This window comes from Falco peregrinus, chromosome Z, assembly GCF_023634155.1.
Source record: "Falco peregrinus isolate bFalPer1 chromosome Z, bFalPer1.pri, whole genome shotgun sequence".
Taxonomy (NCBI): domain Eukaryota; kingdom Metazoa; phylum Chordata; class Aves; order Falconiformes; family Falconidae; genus Falco; species Falco peregrinus.
Genome location: NC_073739.1, coordinates 1,487,915 through 1,508,297, shown reverse-complemented (window position 1 = coordinate 1,508,297; position 20,383 = coordinate 1,487,915). Strand labels below are relative to the sequence as shown.

The 20,383-nt window shown below is 39.6% G+C and overlaps 1 protein-coding gene across 2 annotated transcripts in view; it reads right to left on the bottom strand.

The window, feature by feature from the left end:
- Positions 1–1,716: 1,716 nt before the first annotated feature.
- RASGRF2 (Ras protein specific guanine nucleotide releasing factor 2) overlaps positions 1,717–20,383 on the bottom strand; it is a 131,976-nt gene continuing 113,309 nt past the window's right edge. For both annotated transcript variants that reach the window (XM_055791362.1, XM_055791363.1), the window contains exons 20-27: positions 14,458–14,518; positions 13,683–13,786; positions 12,978–13,062; positions 12,159–12,356; positions 10,175–10,254; positions 7,980–8,097; positions 7,161–7,229; positions 1,717–6,453 (exon numbers count right to left, since the gene is read on the bottom strand). In XM_055791362.1, the coding sequence (XP_055647337.1) occupies positions 6,361–6,453; positions 7,161–7,229; positions 7,980–8,097; positions 10,175–10,254; positions 12,159–12,356; positions 12,978–13,062; positions 13,683–13,786; positions 14,458–14,518 (808 nt within the window). In that variant the 3' untranslated portion in view covers positions 1,717–6,360. The remainder of the gene's footprint in view (positions 6,454–7,160; positions 7,230–7,979; positions 8,098–10,174; positions 10,255–12,158; positions 12,357–12,977; positions 13,063–13,682; positions 13,787–14,457; positions 14,519–20,383) is intronic.

The window sequence follows — 20,383 nt, the reverse complement described above, 5'->3', positions numbered from 1 at the left end:
GGACAGACACGGACCTGCTGGAGCGGGTCCAGAGCCGGGCCACGAAGATGGTCAGGGGGCTGGAGCACCTCTCCCGTCAGGACAGGCTGGGAGGGCTGGGCTTGTCCGGCCTGGGGAAGAGAAGGCTCCGGGGAGACCTTCTGGTGGGCTCCTGATCCATAAAGGGGGCTTACGAGAAAGGTGGAGAGAGATGTTTTACCAGGGCCTGTAGTGACAGGACGAGGGGCGACGGTTTGAGACTGGAAGAGGGTGGGTTTAGGTAAGATACTGGGAAGGAATTCTGTACGGTGAGGGTGGTGAGATGGCCCGGGCTGCCCGGAGCAGCTGTGGGTGCCCCGTCCCTGGGGGGGCTCAAGGCCAGGCTGGACGGGGCTGGGGGCAGCCTGGGCTGGGGGAAGGGGGTGTCCCTGCCTGTAGCAGGGGATGGGCTGGATGGTCTTTAAATGTCCCTTCCAACTCGAACCATTCTGTGATTCTACTATGATCATGGCCAAAAACCAGCCAAATCTTTGACATAAGGTTAAAGAAATGGTTTAAAGTGTGGGGAAAACAACTTGAAATTAAAACTATCCTGCAGTACTTTCAAACAGAGCTGTTTGGCAAGTGCTTTGATTTTTTTTCCTTGCACTGAAAATATCTGACAAATTCAAGAGGAAGTTGTGCTCTCAGTCAATTTGTTTTTATGTGAAACACCAAAAATGTAAAAAGATGGCAGAAAATGTGACTGTAAGGTCACAGAGTATCAAATAGATGCTGGTACAAATACATCACTTGCTTTATCTCCATCTTACTCAGACCTGATGTGCCATTACTCTTTAGTTACTTAAAATGTATTAGTTCTTGAAATAAATAGGCATTTTTCTACCTTAAAGATAGAAATCACCCAGTTCAACAAAGTAAAGCGGTGAACATTGATTAGTATACGACAGAAGCTGGACACCTGGCTTTGTAGTCTTACACTCTATCAACTATTTTGCCTGAATTTGAAAGTTATTTTATCCTCATGTGACTTGTTTTCCTATTGCAAGAGAGGGACATACCATACCTAGAAACCTAAGATGTTTTCTGTGTTTACTTGGGTATAAAATGTGGCTATACTGTTTCTTTACATCCAGGGTACGACACCAGCCAAGGTACGTTTAGACAAAAGTCCAAATGCAGAACAACCGGACAAAGAAGTTAGGGACAATGTTATTTACTGTCTGTTTATATAATTAACTGCCTTTTGCTTAAAGAAATAGTCTATTGAAATGGGGAGTCCTTAAACATCTTCTGAAATGATATTTAAACGCCACCTTTACCTGTAACTTCCTATAAGTGGAACGGAGGTATGGAAGAGGAGAGGCTTTCCTCAGCTGAAGAATGAGCTGCGTGGCTGCTTGTTTAAGCTGTTACATGTCTTAAGTTAGTTATTTGTGCTGTACACTTCACTGTGGACCAGAATTTCTGTTATGAAGTAGGATTAATTCTGTTCCAAGTTGAAATCAGCATTATCCCCAACGATGCCCACAGCAGCTACAAGAGTAAAATGCAGTAATTCAAACCATTTGTTCTCCATAGAGATGCGGAATTGTCTCCAGTTTTTGCCCTTTTTATTACTGGCTTGTCCCTTCCCCTCCCATGTTTCTCTAAAAGACTCAGTAATTAAGGAGTAGATTTAATTATTCACCATTAGGGGTAAAAAAATAAACAGACACTGGTAAGGACTCTCGAAACTCCAGGAAAAAAGAATATTTAATTAGCATACAGGCACAACACCCTGCCTGATATGCATTACTAACAATACAAAGCAATAACCTCAGGTCAAAAGATAAGTTACAATACATGCAAAAACACCTGGATTGTGCACTAAGTAACATGTTATAGGTACATCTCTTAAATAAACATACATCTATTCTCCTAAAGAACAAAACTTCAGAGACTATTTTAAAAGTAAAGGTACAACAAAACAACCATAGTTGAGCAGCATATTGGACACAAAGCATCCTACACAGAGACATTTGACCTTTGGAGGCATAAACTGTAACAGGCAAATAGCTGAGAGCCAGATCCCCAAATGCTTACTTACGAAAAGCTCTCGGTGAAGCCTAAGGTATTATCAGAATGAGGTCTGAAGGATTTTGCCCTTAATGAATAACAATTATGCGTGGGTAAAAATGTCTCTATCGGTGAGAATTTTAAATAATATCTCTCAGTTTAACGTTACTGATACGAGTGAAAGGAGGAAAGACTGAATATCTATACAAACAGAACAATGTTTTGTAAAACCCTTAAAATAAATAATGATGAAGGAAGATTTGGGATAATGAACATGTCCTGAAATAAAAATCAACATGATTAAAGTTAATAAATACTTCAAATAGCAAAGTTCCTTTTTATCCTACAGAACAATAATAAGAATTAAGAACTAGGAAAACAGAAAGAGCAGAGACCTCTTCCTTACTTTTCAGTAAGGGTGATCAGTCCCAGAATCATCTCCGACTATTCAGCTACGCGTTTGTGTCTGACAGGACTAGCTGAAAGAAAGGGACAGAATATACAGCTACGGCCACTGTAAATTCAACGGATCTGTGTTTTCTTCCACATGATGACTAATCACAGGCTCAGTCCACTAACAATACTGGTGAATTTAGCGGGGGAAGGAGAGGAACGGGGGAGCGTGAAGGCTGGGGTGAAGGCAACTCTAACCCTGTATCAGCGCGTCACAAGTGCTGTCACATGGAAGGGGACGTGTCTGTGCTGCTGCCCAGGTTCCCAGATAACTATGGGCTGAATCCAGGCTGCTACTGATGCAATAAAAAAATACTGCAAAACTCCCCTCGGACTTTGCTGGCAAGTGTGCCCACTGCTGAACCAGTGGGTGAAATATGCTATCCCCATTGTGGCTAGCCAGCCCGTGCACCAAGAGGCGGTTTTGTCCGGGGAGTGCCGAAGGGAGCAGCCCCTCCAGTGTGAGAACTGCTGCTGCATCTGGCTGGCGCAGCAGGACCGAAGAGCTAAGAAAGGCAAGTAGATAGGCGCTTCAGCCCTTCTCTTTCTCACGAATCCTGAATCAGCTGGGCTTTTTCAGCTCCAGCTGCAGAAAAGCAAGTCAGCTCTGCTTCCACGGCATAAAAGCTGTAATGGACAAGACTCTAAATGACAGCGAGATCCAAGTGACAAAGTCCTCACTTGGAGACATCCTCCCTAAAACACCATAGGTAAACAGTGGGTGTTTTATGACTGGGATTTCTATCTCTATCTATTACATGGCTGTGGTGGAGTGGCACAGAGAAGCTGGTAGCAAGGAGCTCCACAATCCCTGCACGCTGTACAGGGAGACCACTGCACTAGCTGGTTATACAGATGTACTAGGCAAAGCCTCACATAAAGCAGGTTGCTGCTGCCTACTAACTATTGCCATAGCTCAAACACTGCGGCAGTACTGTAGCAGAGGCACTCGGGCCACTTACACGTGAAGTACACAACCCGACTGCGGGGCAGACACACTGCTCTACGCTCGCCGTGTAGGATTTCTGCAGAACAGCTGTTTCCAGCTTTGGTTAGGGTTGCAACACTGGCTAGTGCCACAGATAGCAAAATGCATGCTCAGTTCTTTGAGCGGTCACCTCCTGTATTTTAATGAATGCATTGTATCCCCAACCAAAAACGTTAATCTCAGTCAGCAGCAAATCAAACATTACTATGACCGCAACCCTTTTTTTTTTTTTTTTTTATGTTACTCTGAGCACAAATCGAGTGTCTAGTTACTCTAGTGATTCTAATATAAATTGTGCCACTGACCCAAGAGGTAACTTTTGGCATATAAATAGTATATGCTTCTCCAGAGGGGCTGAACTATCACATTGTCTACTGATTTAAAGATAGAGATGCTCAGCACCTTTGAAAAAAACCATGTGTAATCCTTTGCCTTCCTCTCTGTTCATATGTAATACTGTAGCACGAGCACAGCACTACCCCTGCATATTGCAAGCGTTAAAATGCATTGAATTTTTTTTAACTCTGAAGAACCAATATACACACACAAAGTACAAAACAACAAACTGTGAAAAGAGTAAGATGAAGAATTGTACCCTGTAACCCTAAGAACATCAAGGAAGTTTGGTAAAATAGGGTACAGGCAGATAAAGCAGCAGTTAGTAGCATACAACAGATGTCAATTGACACTGACAGTTGTTACACATTTTCTTAACAGAGAAACAGTAAAACCAAGTTAAGAAACCACTTTTTGGACCACTTTTTTCCCTGTTTCTTTATTACTTCAAAGTGTTTTATGAAACCACAGTTTCATAAGCATAAGCAATTACTACTGCTTCTGTATAGAAAAGACACAGTAAGCTGGTTTCGTGGTCCACATTAAACCATGCTTTTTTTTCTTTTGTATCATGCATCAGGATGCAATCGGCTTCTTGTCAGTCATTAGTGAAAAGAACAAGCACATTTTTGACAGTAAAAAGCTTCTGTAAGTAACATTTTCCATGTTCATTTCTACAGCAATCGTTAACCAGAACTATTTAAAATGTTTCTGGAATTTCCTTTTCTGTTGCTGTCTGCTTTTCTAATCAAGGAATTTTCCAGTATCTGTGATGTTTCCTCATGCAGTTATTTACAAAGAGATGGTCCTTGTGGTGAAGAACCTTAATGAAATTTACAGTTGCTAAGGTACATTTATAGATGCTAGCAATTACACTCAGACAGAACGAATGGAATTTATTGTGCAGCTCTGGGCTGGGCCAGCAATATAATTAAAGTGCAAATAAAGACAAAAACCACAAGCCAGGCAGATCCGTTTTTCATCACCATCGTTAAGAAGCATCATGACTGTGGTAACAAATGTCAGATCAAATAGGCCTAGGTCACAATCTGTTTTAAACATCTATCTCCCTGAGAGGACTTAAGGGAGGTATACAGTGATATAGCCCTATTTCTTCAACTGGCTGAGTATCATTGGAAAAGTAAGGACACTTTTCCAGCCAATTTTTTTCAACAGTGCTAATACCTGCGTTTTATACTATGATGCACTTCACAGCATGCATTTGAGCTCACTTTCCATGCAGCTACAGCAGGCCACCCTTGACCAGGAAAATTCAGGAAGTAGCAACTAGCTGTAGAAATGACATCTATCTACCTGGTATGTCACAGAAGCATAGGTTTTGAAAACATTTACACATAGCACATTTTCTTAAACATATGCCCATATGCAAGTGATAATTACTAGCTCAGATAAAAATATACAGTTTGTGTTTTCTGGCATTCAAAGTTTGCCACTTGTGAACAATTTTACAGTTAAGTCAGTGCTGAATGGCTGAACAAAAAAATAGACGTTTTTCAAACCACTGATTCCACACAAAATGGAACTGTCACTCCAACTCCTAGTGTTCATCACTGATCACTGCCCACTGCCAGACCAGACGTGTTTCTCTCCACAGTGCGTCCAGAAAGTGCTCCGTAGCCTGACTTGTCAGAGAAGCTGCAGGAGGTGCAGAAAAATAAAGTGCCTCTTCCAGGGCTGTGTGCAACATGACTAACCACCCCGTTCACTGCACATCTGGATTTCTCGAGTCTGAGGTCTAGCTCCTAACCTTGTACTTCCCAGACGAAGCTTGCAAGGCTGGCAACTATTTACAGCTATTCAACTAGCTCATTTGCTCTCCATGCTCTAAATACTCTCATTGTATGTTAATGAAAAAATAGTTACAATTCATTTACAGGTAAAATCAGTCACCTTAGAAAAGGCTGACAAGACGTTTAAAGCAGGTAACATATTATAAAGGGTAGCATTAAATGTATAACAAGTATTCTGAACAACTGCAGATCTGAAGATACTAAATGTTACCTTAATGTCACTCCAGGATAGTAGATTACTGTTAAGATCCTGTTTTTTCAATGAAGTTAACAGAGTATGAGGACACTACTAACATTACTGCCTCAGTGAACGCATAGTTAGACATCAACCCAGACGACATCACAGCCATCTCATTTTGCTCATTTATCTTAATATACCTGAATATATTACCACCATTTAAATGTGTACTTTCAATTTGTCACATGAGATGGCTACAATGAGCACCCATTCACAGGAAAGTCTCCTATTTTCCATTAAATGCATGCTCTGTACTGCAAAACATTATCTTTGCAAAGCAGCAATCGCTTAATCCAGGTAGGAAGCATCTTTAGCCTTCCACCTTCAATGCTCGTTTTCATTGCCTGAGAGGGAAATCCTTGAGGCTCTGTATCTCTTACTGGAAAAGAGAGCTTGTGTTCTTCACAGTATTTCCCTTGCTGTCTTTAGAACATGGCATGCAGGATTTTGTTCATTGTACTAAAGCCTTCTGTAGACTCTGAGGCAAAGCTGGCTCTTCAGGCGGGGAGTCTGGGTTCAATCTTCAGGGAAAGCTCGTACAAGGTATCTTCATCTATGATGAGTGTCTTGTCAAGTAAGTAGTGAGTGACCTGGAATGGAGAAAACACAGATGAACAGACTGTATGTTACTTCCACACAAATTTCTCTGCTTTCCTTTTCTGCTTCAGCCCACTTTGGATCCTGAGATCCCTCATGTTATGTTCTTACAAAACAACAACTTGTTTTAATGGTGCACCAGCAGCGCTGTAGGAATTAAGTGCCGCCTCTTAGGAATGGGCAAATCCTTAGCCAGGTTACCTAAGCCCGTGTTGCTCTTCTGGAGTCTGAGATGAAACCTTCTCTGAAAGCAAAGACCGGCTTTGGGAAAATTTTCATCACTCCCATGAGGGACAAGAGGAAAAGAACTGCAGGATGCACACAGCATCAGTAGATGCTTGGGCCATCCCTTGTCCCCTAATCCTGGGATTCTGGGATTCCCTGGGGAATTACACTTTCAGCTAGGCAGGGAGAACACATTTCCCTTTGAACCCCTTTCCTCATACCCCAGACCCACGAAGACAGCTTCCTGAGAAAGAGGAAAAAAATTGCTTTTATATACAATGTCGATGGAGTTTCTGCCAGGGTGAGGGTGTTACAGCCCCAGAGTACCTGTCCGTATTGCTGTCTGTCCTCTCCTCTGTGTGCATGTGAGCTGAATACATTGGTTTTAGCCTCCCACAACAGCTGTATCATATAGCTAATTGCCAACACAGCTTTGATTTCATTAGTAGGTAACAATGCCTAAGAAGAACCTTACCTTCTGCTGATGCTCTATGCGGTAGGAGGTCTGCTGGAACTGTCGTATTTCCCTGATAATATGTGAGATCTTTAAAAAAAATACATGTATATGAGTAAGTACAAATGCATTTTGACTTCAGCTAAGCCACATAAGGCAAGAATTTTGCATGAAATTACACAGTTTATCCTGGGAGGAGAGAAGAGAAGGGCAGAGGTGATCTCCTAAAGCTTCCGAGGATTTAATTTCCCAAAATTAACCATTTATTGTTCAGTCAGTCTCCAGTGAAGCACCTTGTCTCTCCTCTCCCTATACTGATAACCTCTCTTTCTTTGCCTTGAGTGACTGCTGCAACGTGTAGCCATCAGAAGGGCATTAAGCTTAGATTAGAAGAGAAATTTCCATGCTTTCCTCTGAGGAGTTGTTACAAAACATTACATGGTAGTCGGCGAGAAATCACCTTTAAAATGCTTTTTAGATAGATCCTAGCACATATGAAGATTGTGATTACTGCTTTCTGCTGAATCAAAACATCCCTTTAATTTTGGTTATTTCAAAAAGCTGTTTGTTGCTCCTTCATGAGCTTTGGATGGCTTTTTTTTTCTGTCTGCCATTTCTCAGAGAACAAATTGGAGGCAAATTCACCCCGTAAAAATACTCAGTTTACCAGAAGGTGGTGATAGAAGTCAAGTAGTTGCTTTCATATAGCTACCTATCTTGCATGATGCCAATACACGTGTACATCTTAGAAGTTAAATTCAAAGGAGTTATAACTGAAGCAATAATTAACGCACACAATTAAACACCTGTTGGGAAATCACACAAGGAACAGAAAATTACCATTCTCATTTTGGAAAAATTGACAAGGCCTTCCTCAGTGAAGTTTGGTGTTCCTTCTTCAATAAATGCCAGGTCAGTCAGGTACATTCCAAGGTAGGGAACAGCAGGTGGGTTACAACTGTGAAACAAGAAATCAGCACAATTTCCTGTAGCTAAATTCGCATACTAATTTTTTTTATAACTCACACAAATTCTTTATTACTTAGCATACTTCTAATCAACAGGCTGCATTCATTTCTAAGACAAATAGCTTCTCCGACTTCACTTGAGTTGCATTTGCTCTGCCTGTGACAAATTCAATGTATTCTGTCCAATATCTAATATTAATGGCTGATAACCTTTAGTAAAAGGCAGAATGGTAACGTGATGGAGTGAGAGGAAGGACAGGTAAACTCTGGAATCAGAGAACACTTCCCAGCATATTTCAATCCTGGCTCACAGGCAATCTCAGAAATAGATCGTACACAGAAGATAAAATGCGCATGGGAGTGGTCGATGTTCCGCAGTCATGTGAGCAGTCTAGCATAGCAAGGGTACATGTTTGCACGTGTGTGCATGCATGCACTGCACGAGTGTGGAGATATATATACATACATATGTATACACATGCATGTAATTATACCTATTTATACATACACATATGTGTATGTATCTGTATGCATACATATGTGTATACCATTCTTTCAAAGTCTATTCAGGCCTTCTCAACAGTGAACACAAAAGAAGGAAGAGAAAGACAGAGAGGTAGCAAAGATGATCTGGAAAACTGGGAATAGAGACCCTAGAGAACAGGGATATCTTTTATTGCAGGGACAGGAGGAATGGGATAATTGTTGTTGCTTCCCTAATGCAATAATCACTGCTCCACACTCACTGATTCTTGCCTCAGCAGGAATAGTAGCAAACTTGGTTTTCTGAAGCTGTGGCATAAAAAGAACACAGGGTGATGGCTGTACTGTTAACTTAGGCAGATTGCTGACAATGCTTAGCACTGCACCTCATTCTGGGTATTTTTTGTATGATGGGGATGACTGCTGTATGCAGACAAGCAAACATTAACTGAAAGGTGCATAGGAGTACCTAGAATCATAGAACCATAGAATAGTTTGGGGTAGAAGTGACCTTAAAGTCCATCCAGCTCACCCCCCTGCCCCGGGCAGGGCCCCCTCCCCCCAGCCCAGGCTGCTCCCAGCCCCGTCCAGCCTGGCCTTGAGCCCTGCCAGGGATGGGGCACCCACAGCTGCTCTATTTGTACCTGTTCATATACTGTGAGTGAAAACATTTTTTAAAAAGTGATTAGGTCCCCAACAATATTTTTAAAGTAAAAATTTACTAACTTGAACTATTGAATTAATAATTGAATATATTGAAAAAATATATTTTGAAATGTACCCGGAATTATTCTCTGTTCAATTCTCTGTTTCTCTCAAGATCATTTAAAGTGGTTGTACCACTCAGTCCTACTTCTAATTGCAGAAGTATAAATTGCAAAAATACAAGCTTTGTAGGCATGCAGCTGGAGTCAATACATAAACTGTAGAACCCTCGCCATGGGTTATTTTGGATACCAAAATCACATAAGGTCAAACATAATCTGGCAAATCAATTAAAGAAAAAAATATTCAAGGACTACTGTAAGAAAAAGGCAGGCTGCTTTCCAGAGTGGAAGACTACAGGGGACTGGGAGGCTACAGGACAGGAAATATCACCGTCCATTTGTCCTGTTACTATGTTCCTCTCATCAGCTACTGGCCACTGTCAGAAACAAGATAAAGAGGTAAACGGATCTTCGATGTGACTCAGGCTTAGTCCTAAATCCTAGACTTCTTATCTAGAACAAGGAATCTTTGGAATCCTGTTTTTGAATACAAACTTTTATTTATAAATCTGGCTTTACATTTATTGAAAAAGTTTATCCGTGTAAGTAAAATCCCAACAGGGAATGCTCACACAGACTAATAGTTTAATTTGTTTCAGTAATTCTCTGGAGATACTATATTCATCTATCAGGGCGCTAAATCATAGGATATTCAGCAAAACAATAACACCAAATAGAATAAAACCAGAATGTAAAAAGTTATTAGGGAAAAATATTATCCAATATTATATTAAGGCTTAATCAAAGCCAATTAATCTTTAATGTGTACTATCCACTGCTTATAAAAAACACAATTGTACAGTGTAGGGAAGCATACTTTTTGAGCATTTCTCTAAGGTTTTTAAATCTTCCTTCAGATGATACAGTCTTCTGAAGCTTGTCCATGAGAGCTTTTGTCTAGAAAGAAAATGCATTACAAATGTCACTGCTGTTGCACATAAATGACTGGGATTAGATTTTAGAAAAGGTGTAATTCACTTAGCATCTTCACTCCATTTTCAAAAGTAATAACATAGGCATTAGGAATTTAGCTTTATTGTAGTACCTAGCGCACTTCTGAAAATGGAGATTAGGCAGCATTAAAGATTTTCCTTTGAGTGATACACAGAACCTGTATCTATGCTAATATTATTAGCCTGCAAATTCAGGAAAAAACCACATATTCATTAAAGTAATGGTCAGCAATTCAGTTTACTGTGTAAACAAGAATATTAAGGAGCTGATCTTACATGTTGCTGAGGATCCTCAGCTGCATTTACTGAAATGTGACAGTAAAGGACGTTTAATGTCTTACAGCATGCACTAAGCTGGTTTTGATAAAGTTTCTGATAAAACCTGAGTATGTATTTGAAAATACATTACTGAATATATACCTTGCACAAATTACTTCCAGTGGGCATCAATCAGAGCCTGGTTACTTCATAAGTGAAATAAATTTGCTTTTCAGTCTATTTATGTTATAGAATTAAGACAGTATAGAGAATCATGACAAAGTTGTAATTTTTGAAACTGAATTTCCAATTAAGAGAAAGCTTTAGGCAGAAAGAGACATTTTCTTTTTTTTCTAAATAGCAGGCTGATGAAACAATCAGATTGGGTTTCCAATAAGTACTGGAGTACTGCAACACCATTGATCTGTTGGGTTTTTTTTAGTTTAACCGGGAAGTTTAAACATCAAACAAATTCTAAACATAAAAACTTTTGGGGGGTAAACTCTTATATAACAGTTTGCATGGAAATTATTTTAAACTTTTTTTAAATAAAAAAACGTAGCACCAACTATAAAGCAGTTGAGAAAAAGCCGACTAGAGAAGGCAGTATGGTCAGAATGTATTTTAAGTGGATTTCACTGCTTTGGCTGCTTTAGTGCTTTGCAAAAGCTGCAGAAACATATGGAGGAGGAAATGCAATGATAAAAGCCCACCTTTTCCATGTCAATTAGCCAGATTTAAAATGAGCAACCTGAAATCTTCCAATCAACTGGAGTAAACTCTGTATGCAAATACTGCCTAACTTAAAAGTGACTGGCTCTGTCCTACCAACTCACTTGCTCTGTAATTCCACCATACTAAAATACTAACCTTTTTCTGAAAGAGCAGAATGCTATTTAAATCATTCAACCAATTTCTCCAAGCCATTTAAAACAGAGAACATAAAAGACTGGATACTCTATACTGGCTAGTCTCTTTTTTTTGCATCTTGTTTTTGTAACTGGCATTCATTCTCCCAGCTTTAGACATGCCGTGACAGTCTCAGCAGCACGGTAAGGGTTAAAGGGAGGTATTCACTGCACCTAAACTAGGACACTAAATGAGAAAGAAGGCTGGTTGTCTACAGTCTCTGCCGGGTAGTAAAAAACTCACCACCTTGAGGAGTGCTGGCCTTCCTATTGACTTTCTGCACAGACAGGGAAATACAGCCCCTAGCTTAGACACCTGAGCTGACTTTAGTTATAGCTAGCAACCACCTAGATATGTGTATCTGAAAATGTCTAAATCTAGTTTTCTCAAATAATTCAGTACTTCAGGCTCAAGTCATAGTCTTAGGCACCTGCTGATTCTGTTGAAATCAGTTTGTTCCCACAGATATTTAATTAATGATATAGAAAAAAAAAAGGATAAATGTCACACAAAAGACCCTGACATTAAACATCAGTACTACGCCGTGCTTCCAGCACATAGTCAGAGTATTATAAAAGTAGAAATATTTATGGGAGGAATTCTGTCTGAACACATTGTTCTCTGAACATACTGGTGAATGAAATCTAGAAGAAATCTACTTTTAATCATTATCTTTCTTACCTGTTTGGATACTTTACTCCAAGTTTTCTTAAGTCTGTAGATTGCACTTCTGTTCAAGGCTGATGTGATTTCTAACACACCATTATAATTATGCAAACATCGACAAATATCAGCTACTGCTACCCACTTCTCAATTGAGTTAGCCCGGGAGCTGACATCAGCGTAATTCATGATTTGGGAGGCAACAAGGTTACTCATCTGACCAAACAAAGAGGAAAAAAATAGGACACTTAAATATAATTCCTTTCAACATGTAATTATTTAGTGAACAAGGCAGAAAAAACCTAATGCACAACAGAACTTACAGCTCTTAACAAAACCAGAGAAAGTGAATTGAGAACAGTGTTGTAGGGAAGTGTGTGTGTTGGGGGGAATGATGACATGAAAAAAGGGCAAGAGATGCAACAGGGAGTATCTCCAAGCCAACAGGAATAAAACTGTTTGGGAAGTCTCTCAGTAAAATTCAAGAAAAATGGTAAAGACCATAGATATGGTTGGGGATACAAGGAGCATTTGTTAATTAGATTCAGTGTTATATTTTCAATCTCTGGGGAAAATTTAGTTTCTTCTGTAAGCAACATTGTAGTACAGTTTAAAATGTTCTACTCTGTCAAATTGCCATTGAAATGCTGAGTACCAGTTCTTGAAAATTAGAACCTTCATGTGCTTTGATTTAAAAGTTTAATCACAAAAAGACTTAACATTCAGTCACTACTAGATAAGAAGTTACATCACATTGTAAGAAAAAAGGTATTTTTTTTTCCAGAGGTCATAGTGTCAATCGAGTTCCCAGAAAAATCTATATTTAAGAGTACTTACATCATTAAAATGTTGACTAGTTTTCATAATATATGGTGTCCTCTCATTTTTATCCACTTTCATCCAGCCCTGCCCAAGAAACTCTCTAGTCATTGAAGAAAGAGAAAAAAAACCAAACAAAAATGCTCTTAATAAGCACAGTACAGAGTCTCTGCCTGTAACTGTAGCCTAAGTGGATTTCAAGTGTACCTCATTTTATTAGAAGCCAATTGACACAGCTTTCCACTAATTCCAGCATTTCACTATACCATTTTTTAATGGTGTCTGTAGCAATTAAATATTATAAAGCAGATTTAATACTCTTTTAATCCCCTCCCCCAATCCCCCCATCCTACTTTTCAGTATTGTGACCCTATTTGAAATTGGTCTTGTCAGCTTACGTGGTTATATCCATGTTAAACTGCTGTATGAATGAAACTGATCTGACACTCTCCCCCTGGAGACTCAGCACTTCCATACTATATTTACCCTTCACTAGCCCAGAGCCTTAGACCACAGATTTTTTTTCTTGGCAAAGAACTCAGGCTTTCAAAACGCTATCAAACTATAGGGGACTCAGAGTCAATAATAGAAACAGCCGAAGGATATTATCCTGTTAAGTATGCAAACCTTTTTGTCAGTAGCATGAATTAATGTAGTACCTAGCACTGCCAGTCAGCGCTCAGCCACCGCGCTCACTTCAGTCACTCGTAGGAGAACACTTACTCATAGGGTATGCTTCGGAAAACTACGTGATCTAAAAGAGTTATTTGCTCTGCAAGCTCCATTGCCGACAAAGTTTCAAAGCACTCTGGTTTTGGACAATCTGACTGCAGAAATAAAGAGGACACTTAATGATCTCTTTTTGCATCAAAGGACATTTCAAAGCACAGGGTATTAAAGGACTTCATACGAACTTTCAACACAGAGTTGTAATTAACTTCTTTGCTACAAAGAGATAAGAATTAAGAAAGATTGCTAACAACATAAGGGTAAACACTGGGCTGGAAACTCACAGGAAAACAGCCACATACCATGTCATGAGTATGCACACAGGTTAAATAAAGTCCGCATTCTGTGTTCCTTTCCGCATAATCGCTCTGTACCTAGTTCCTTGCCCATACTCTTCTTCAGATTAATGCAACGCACTTATGAGATGGTGGTGACTACAGTTTGGAGGGAGGGCACTGTCAGTCAAGGCCAGCTACGGTTCTGATGGTGGCTGAGATGGCAGGTACTTATCATTTCATACATATTAATATAATTCCCCTTTTTTTTTTTTAATCATGTGATTTAAATCCGAATTCTAAACATTTGACCTGTTCATCTTTGACATCGCCTCCAAATTTTTACTTTCTCTAAAATGAAAAGTACATTCCTTATATACAAGAACAGTATTTCTGTCCAGGGTTATAAAGTTGCAGTTGTGCTACATTTTACTGACTTCAAACCACAATATTTCTATAGGAGTATTTATGTTTAAATTTCAAGATAAACTTACCATCTGAATGATATCCTCTATTTTTAAATGGGTATCATCTTGATCGTCCTGAGAAAGAGCTCTGAAAAATTAAGTAGCAGAACATTCTATATAAATAAAATTGTCTATGGCTATGAGAAAACCTTATCACAGATTGGCAATCATGTTTACATAAAATCTAAGAATGCAATTGAAAAGGTAAATGAAAAAAAAAATCTATTGCCTAAAATATCATGCCTTGTTTTAAGTATAAGTGTACAAAATGGTATGACATAAGGTAAAATGATAGTCATGGAGGCTTAAAACCTCTGAGCTAAAACCAGCATATACTGTGGAATGGTCAACGACAATATGCACTGTACTTACTTGCTCATTATACTGTGACAAGTTTTCTACATCTATCCCACTCCGACTTTAGTGCAAATGAGTTTGGTGGACAAAGAAAAATTCCCTTTTCAAGAACTAGACTGGCAATGCAAAACCACAGTACAGTAACAATGATATTTAATCAGAAGGTCACTATCCTGAATAATCCTAGGAAAGTGAAAGGTGGAAAATTACATCTTAGGCCTTTTCGCTGATTTTTATACTGTGCTACATAGTATTTTGGGAAAATGTTTGAAAAATCAACATCTGAGAAGTGAAGACAGCAAAATAGGCATGCATAAAACAATGATTCACTGGGAAGTGTTCTTACTTACTGGCACTACACTGTCCTATTCAGTGTCCCACACAAAGAGCTGCGTCTTGAAATAAATAACAAACTGCTAGCAGATTTTACTTGTACCAAGTACATGATTTGCATTCAGTAATACAAGTGTTCCAATCCAAGTAAACCGAGCTTCCAATTCTGCTACAGGAAACTTGTGATTATTAGTGTTATTTCAGAGTGATGGGTCAAAAATGAATGCAGCAGAAGTAGTAAGCATTCATTAAACCCTCTTTACCCTACTGTAGTATCTTGGCACATAATTCTAAGATCTTATCCCTTCATTTGGAAAATAAAGACTGAATGAAACCTTGAACAGACTGGATTTATGTAACGTAGGAAATAGAAGGTTTATGGAGAAAGAACAGTAGGTCAGTATGTGAAAGACTGCCTATAAAGACACCAACGACACAGCAAGAAGCCACGGGACTGATTCGCATCAGAGGAGATTTAGTTTCAACCTTAAGTTTCCTTTTACAACTGCAAGCATAGGTAAGCAACTTCTGCAGAAGTTGTAGAGTACTCATCAGCTGAATTTTCAAGGAAAGTTTAGACGACCATTTTCAAAGAAGAACCAGTTCTACCGGTCATTCCAGAAAGCACTGCAACTGCACCAGGTATTTTCTCATGGTCCCTCCGATTCCTCATTTTTGCACCCTGTAGCAACAGACTTTCCACATACCAGCTGGAGAAAGGGTTAAAAGAAAAGGAATATATTGCCTGGAGACTTTAGCTATGAGTGTAGGATATGGAATTTGTACTATGTGGGTGGGGAGGAAGTGTTAATGCTTAGTACACTAGGTTCTTCTGTTGTGGGTTGCTGTGGTTTCCTTTTGGTTTGCCAAATTGGAAGAATTGGCTAAAAGCAGATCAGATACAGAGAGAAAGGATCTAAGAAACCTCCTTGTCTTCACCTTCAGCCTATCAAATCCACACAAAATGTCCCTTTCTTTAAAGGAGCTGGAAACACCTTATGTCTCATGGGCAAGCCGTGCAAAGTCTTGATTGTCTGCTTCAGGAGAAACCTAAGCTTCTTCTCCAGATAATAATGGTGTGCAGCCTTGGCAACTGGAATCAGACTGGCAATCTGTCTTTCCTAAGCTGCTTATCTTCCGCTGTAACTCACGACTGGCTGCCCGCAGAAAGGTATTGTTTGTCGTATGACAAGAGCATGTGCTTCCTGGCGATAAAAAACCAGAGAGGGCTTGCCCTTCACCACCAAGTAGTCTCAGCAATCTCGTAAACTCATCATTTGAGTTCCTTACACATAACTTTATATTGGCTGGAGTTCTTGTCTTTGATACAGAAATGACTGTATTTGCTTAAATAAAAAATAAAATAGGAAACATTAGATTCTCAAAAGGCTGAAAATAGTTAACTTTCCCTCACCTTTGCTTCCTGATATTCTCTAACATGACATCTCACAATTTGTGTAGAATTCCAATCCCTCATTCTAAAGAGATGAACGGTGCTTCCACAGTGCTCCCATGAAAAAAAAATCCTGCTTTTATCCGTAAATGCTTCACATTTACATCTGCAGAGGACAACGAATCTCTAGACATGATACAGCTAATTATTGATAGCATCAATAGTAACTTCTGCTTCAGTCTGCACTGTTGGCAGCTGTGGGATACCTAGTTTCAACAGAGGTCCAGGAAGCTAGGTTGAGCTGATCCGTTCTGCTTGGGCAGTTCCTACCGCACTCCTTGGAGAACCTCCTGGAAGCTGTGTAAGAAGTGCAGGTCCGTGTGGAAAGAATTAGGAGAGAAAGCAAAGGTGAGGAGAGATTCTGCTGGACTGTTTAACAGTACCCCTCTGAGGGAGCACTGAATGGGCCGACACATCCATTGTTATCCTTACAAATAAGGAATTAAATATATACAGAATAACTTTCTAATCCTTAGAGTCAGCAGCTAAAATTAGACCTATCTCTCACTTAATTATTAATCTATTAATATTATAAAATATTAAAATAATTTTCTAGTGGAAGCTATTAACATCTGTCTCCTCATTCTTTTATGGTACATGAAATATTATTTAAACATTTTGAAATCTGGTGTAAGTTATAAAGCCTGAAATTTATTGTCCGGTGAGATCATACAAGGCAGAAAATTTGTCATCATCAAATTTTGACGTCTACATATCCCTGGATTTCATTTACATTGATTCTGAAGAAGAAGAAGGAGGAACGTTCTTGAACCACCCTTTTTTTTCTCCAGATAGGACAATTTATTGAAGTTATTCACTGGTGTTCACTCTGAACTTTACACCTTGCTTCATCATCAATGAAATTTTACCTAGATTTCAGGGGTTAGTAAATAAGGCTTATAAAATCTCAAGCAAAACATACTTCAGTAGGTTTGCCTAGCTTTCAGAACAGATATTGAAAAAAAGAAAAAGCAGCTTTTTTACCCTGCAGAGAAACCCTGTCAGTCCATTCAACAAAAATCTCATCGTGCACAAAACACCAGCTGTTCTGTTTGATGACTCAAGAAGGCATGAAGCAGCTCAGTATCTCTCAATAAACACTTTCCTTGCCATTCATATTCTATACAGTCTTTCCCAGAGCTGACCATAAATTCTTCGGAATAAAACCCAACCTTTCTTCTTCCTCTAATCTCTGCTAACAAAGGGACTGATTTTCCGAGAAATTTATATGTACATATGCATACATAGACTCAAAGGCTAGATCAGTTTGTAAAAAGAGACATTTGTACCCAATGTCCTTCAAGGAGACAGTCCATGGAAAATAACCCACATGCAGGCTCAGAAAGCATAAACTTTCTTCCACAAGTGTTTGAACATTGAATTTATGACAATAAATGCTTTTTCTAACCTAACTCTGAATTGCTCTGCTTTTCAGACTCCAGAGTAGACTATGAAAACTGAAATGCAGGGAAGCCAAGACCTACGGTGAGGACTTAGTGGCAAACCTGAATTCTGACAGACGCTGTTTTGTTATGCCAAGCCCTTTTAGATACAAAAGCCTGCAGCAAGCACCTCTTCAGAAGAAGCAAAAAGCCTGCTTTATGACACTCGCCTAGAAATTGGGTGAATGACTGTTTCCATGAGGGGCATGTCAACTGGCTCACCCCTCCTTCCCATTTTGAACCTGTCCCAGAGAAGCCTTTTGAATGAGTTTCACCAAAACTTCCAGTTATGACAAATTTGTGCCTGCACATAGAAAGTATGCTGCCAAAAATCTTCCAATTGATTTCTAATGACAGTAAAAAAGACCTCCAGGTCTAGGTGGGTAATTTATAGTCCTCCTCTTAAGTAGTATTAGATGAAAGCCCTCCATCTAGAAGAAAACAAAAAAGATAACATCTTTCCAAAGCAGGTATGTGGTGGTGATGGACCAAGCAGCGTTTCTCCAAACCAGACATAGGTAGCTGAACCAAAAGAAGAACCTCTACACATTTCCACAAGAAGAAAGACTCTCGATACCTTTAGGACTTCCAGGCTGGGCTTTACGTCCTCCAAAGTCACTGCTTATGTTCTGTAATTGTTTGAGAAACGAAGGTGTCTTCTATGACCTCTGGAGGAACAGTCAGGATAACTAATTTCAGATCATTTTGGTGGACATAATCTGCTTCGTGATGGGCAGTTGCCTTGGAAGGAGTGCTTCATTAGCTGTCTACAGTTTGTTTTGTGGTTAGGTCCTTCAGTTAGACACAGTAGGTCCCTGTATTTCTAAGTCAATACAATGAGGAAATCACCTCTGTGATTTCCCCTCACCCTGTCATTGTAACCTATGGATGGTTCAAGGAACTCAAGAAAAAATTTTATTCTATTACAGGCCTTCTCTTAATATTCAGACCACTGACTATAATCTGCCATGTTGGCAAATCACAGAAAATCTGTAATCTGATGCAGAAAAAAGAAAACAATGGTATGAGAGGTCACTGATATTGAACACTGTGCCTCTTCACTATGTCTTGGAGCAGTATGGGAATGTCTGCTTAAAGTTTAGCAGTTCTTGGTCCAGGGAGACAATCTTGGTTGTCCCTACTACAATAATTAGTAATCTTCAGAGACAAGTAATAGAGAGAACTCTCCCCGCTTGAAGAAGCCCATGTTCAGTGTTTGCTTTGACCTACTTCCACAACTGGCCACAGCACCATGGGAGGCATCATGCAAGAATGTCAGGGAAAGCACCGTTCCCGTGTCACCATATCCTTTTTACACCAGAACTTTGCTTTTAGTGTGAATATAGAAAAAAACTTTGCTCTTCTGGCACTAGAAACCTGGTTGTCAACTAGGTTCATACATGTATGGTCAGATAGAATGCAGGCATGTGGATACTGTCTCTTCTGCTTCTGTTGGTTTCTCATTCTTCACTAAACTGGTTCCAGAATTGAGCAAGGACCTTTTCAACCTGCCAGAAAAGCTAAACCCTCCTGATAGAAAGCACTCCTCGGTTTTATATATTGGATTATAAGAAAATCAAGTTTTCAAAGAACAGTCTGGAGTTGGCTCCACCTCTGAATCCACTAACAAGCTGAGAAACTGGAGGACCAGAGGGACTCCTGCTTGATACCCCAGTGGCCGAGACGGTTCCTGAGGCAGCCAGAAGTGAAGTGTGTGTTCACAGTCCCCACGGGACAGCAGGTCACTGATGAGGACTACCAAGTTGATAATTCTAAAAAAAAAACTTATAAATATTCCCATTTTAATGATGTGCAATAAAAATGAAGGCTCGTGGAAGAGTAAAGGAACACACACCTCTGTGTCACTACCACAGATAACAGAGTTACATGCAAACAACTACATTCAACTGCAGATCGTTCCTTAAATCCTGTAATGCCCTTTTCTCAGTCAACTATATAGCCTTGCTGAGGGCGTGTATCTCCAGGAGTCACTACAGTGCTTTTTTTAAAGCTTGGAAACCACTTCTAATTACTAGACAACCCATTTTCCTGAGGTGATTTATGAACCAGAGCTCCTCCTTCCAGTGAAAGTGTGAGATGTATGACACATTTGTGTATTTCATTCCAGCTGAATGATTTTTTGTCCAAAATCAGAATTGCTCCAATACACTCTTTCTCACAAGGTTACTGAAGGAGTTCCCATTCCTCAAAAATTAATTTCTCCTTACCAGCTGACTGTTAACAAATTTGACATGCCTGGCAGATAATCACCTCCTGTGTGGCTGGAGAACAAGCCCAAGTGCTTCAGATCACAGTTTCACTCAGCTTTAAGTCTTTGGGACAGTTTGGTTTATGTGATAATATTTTT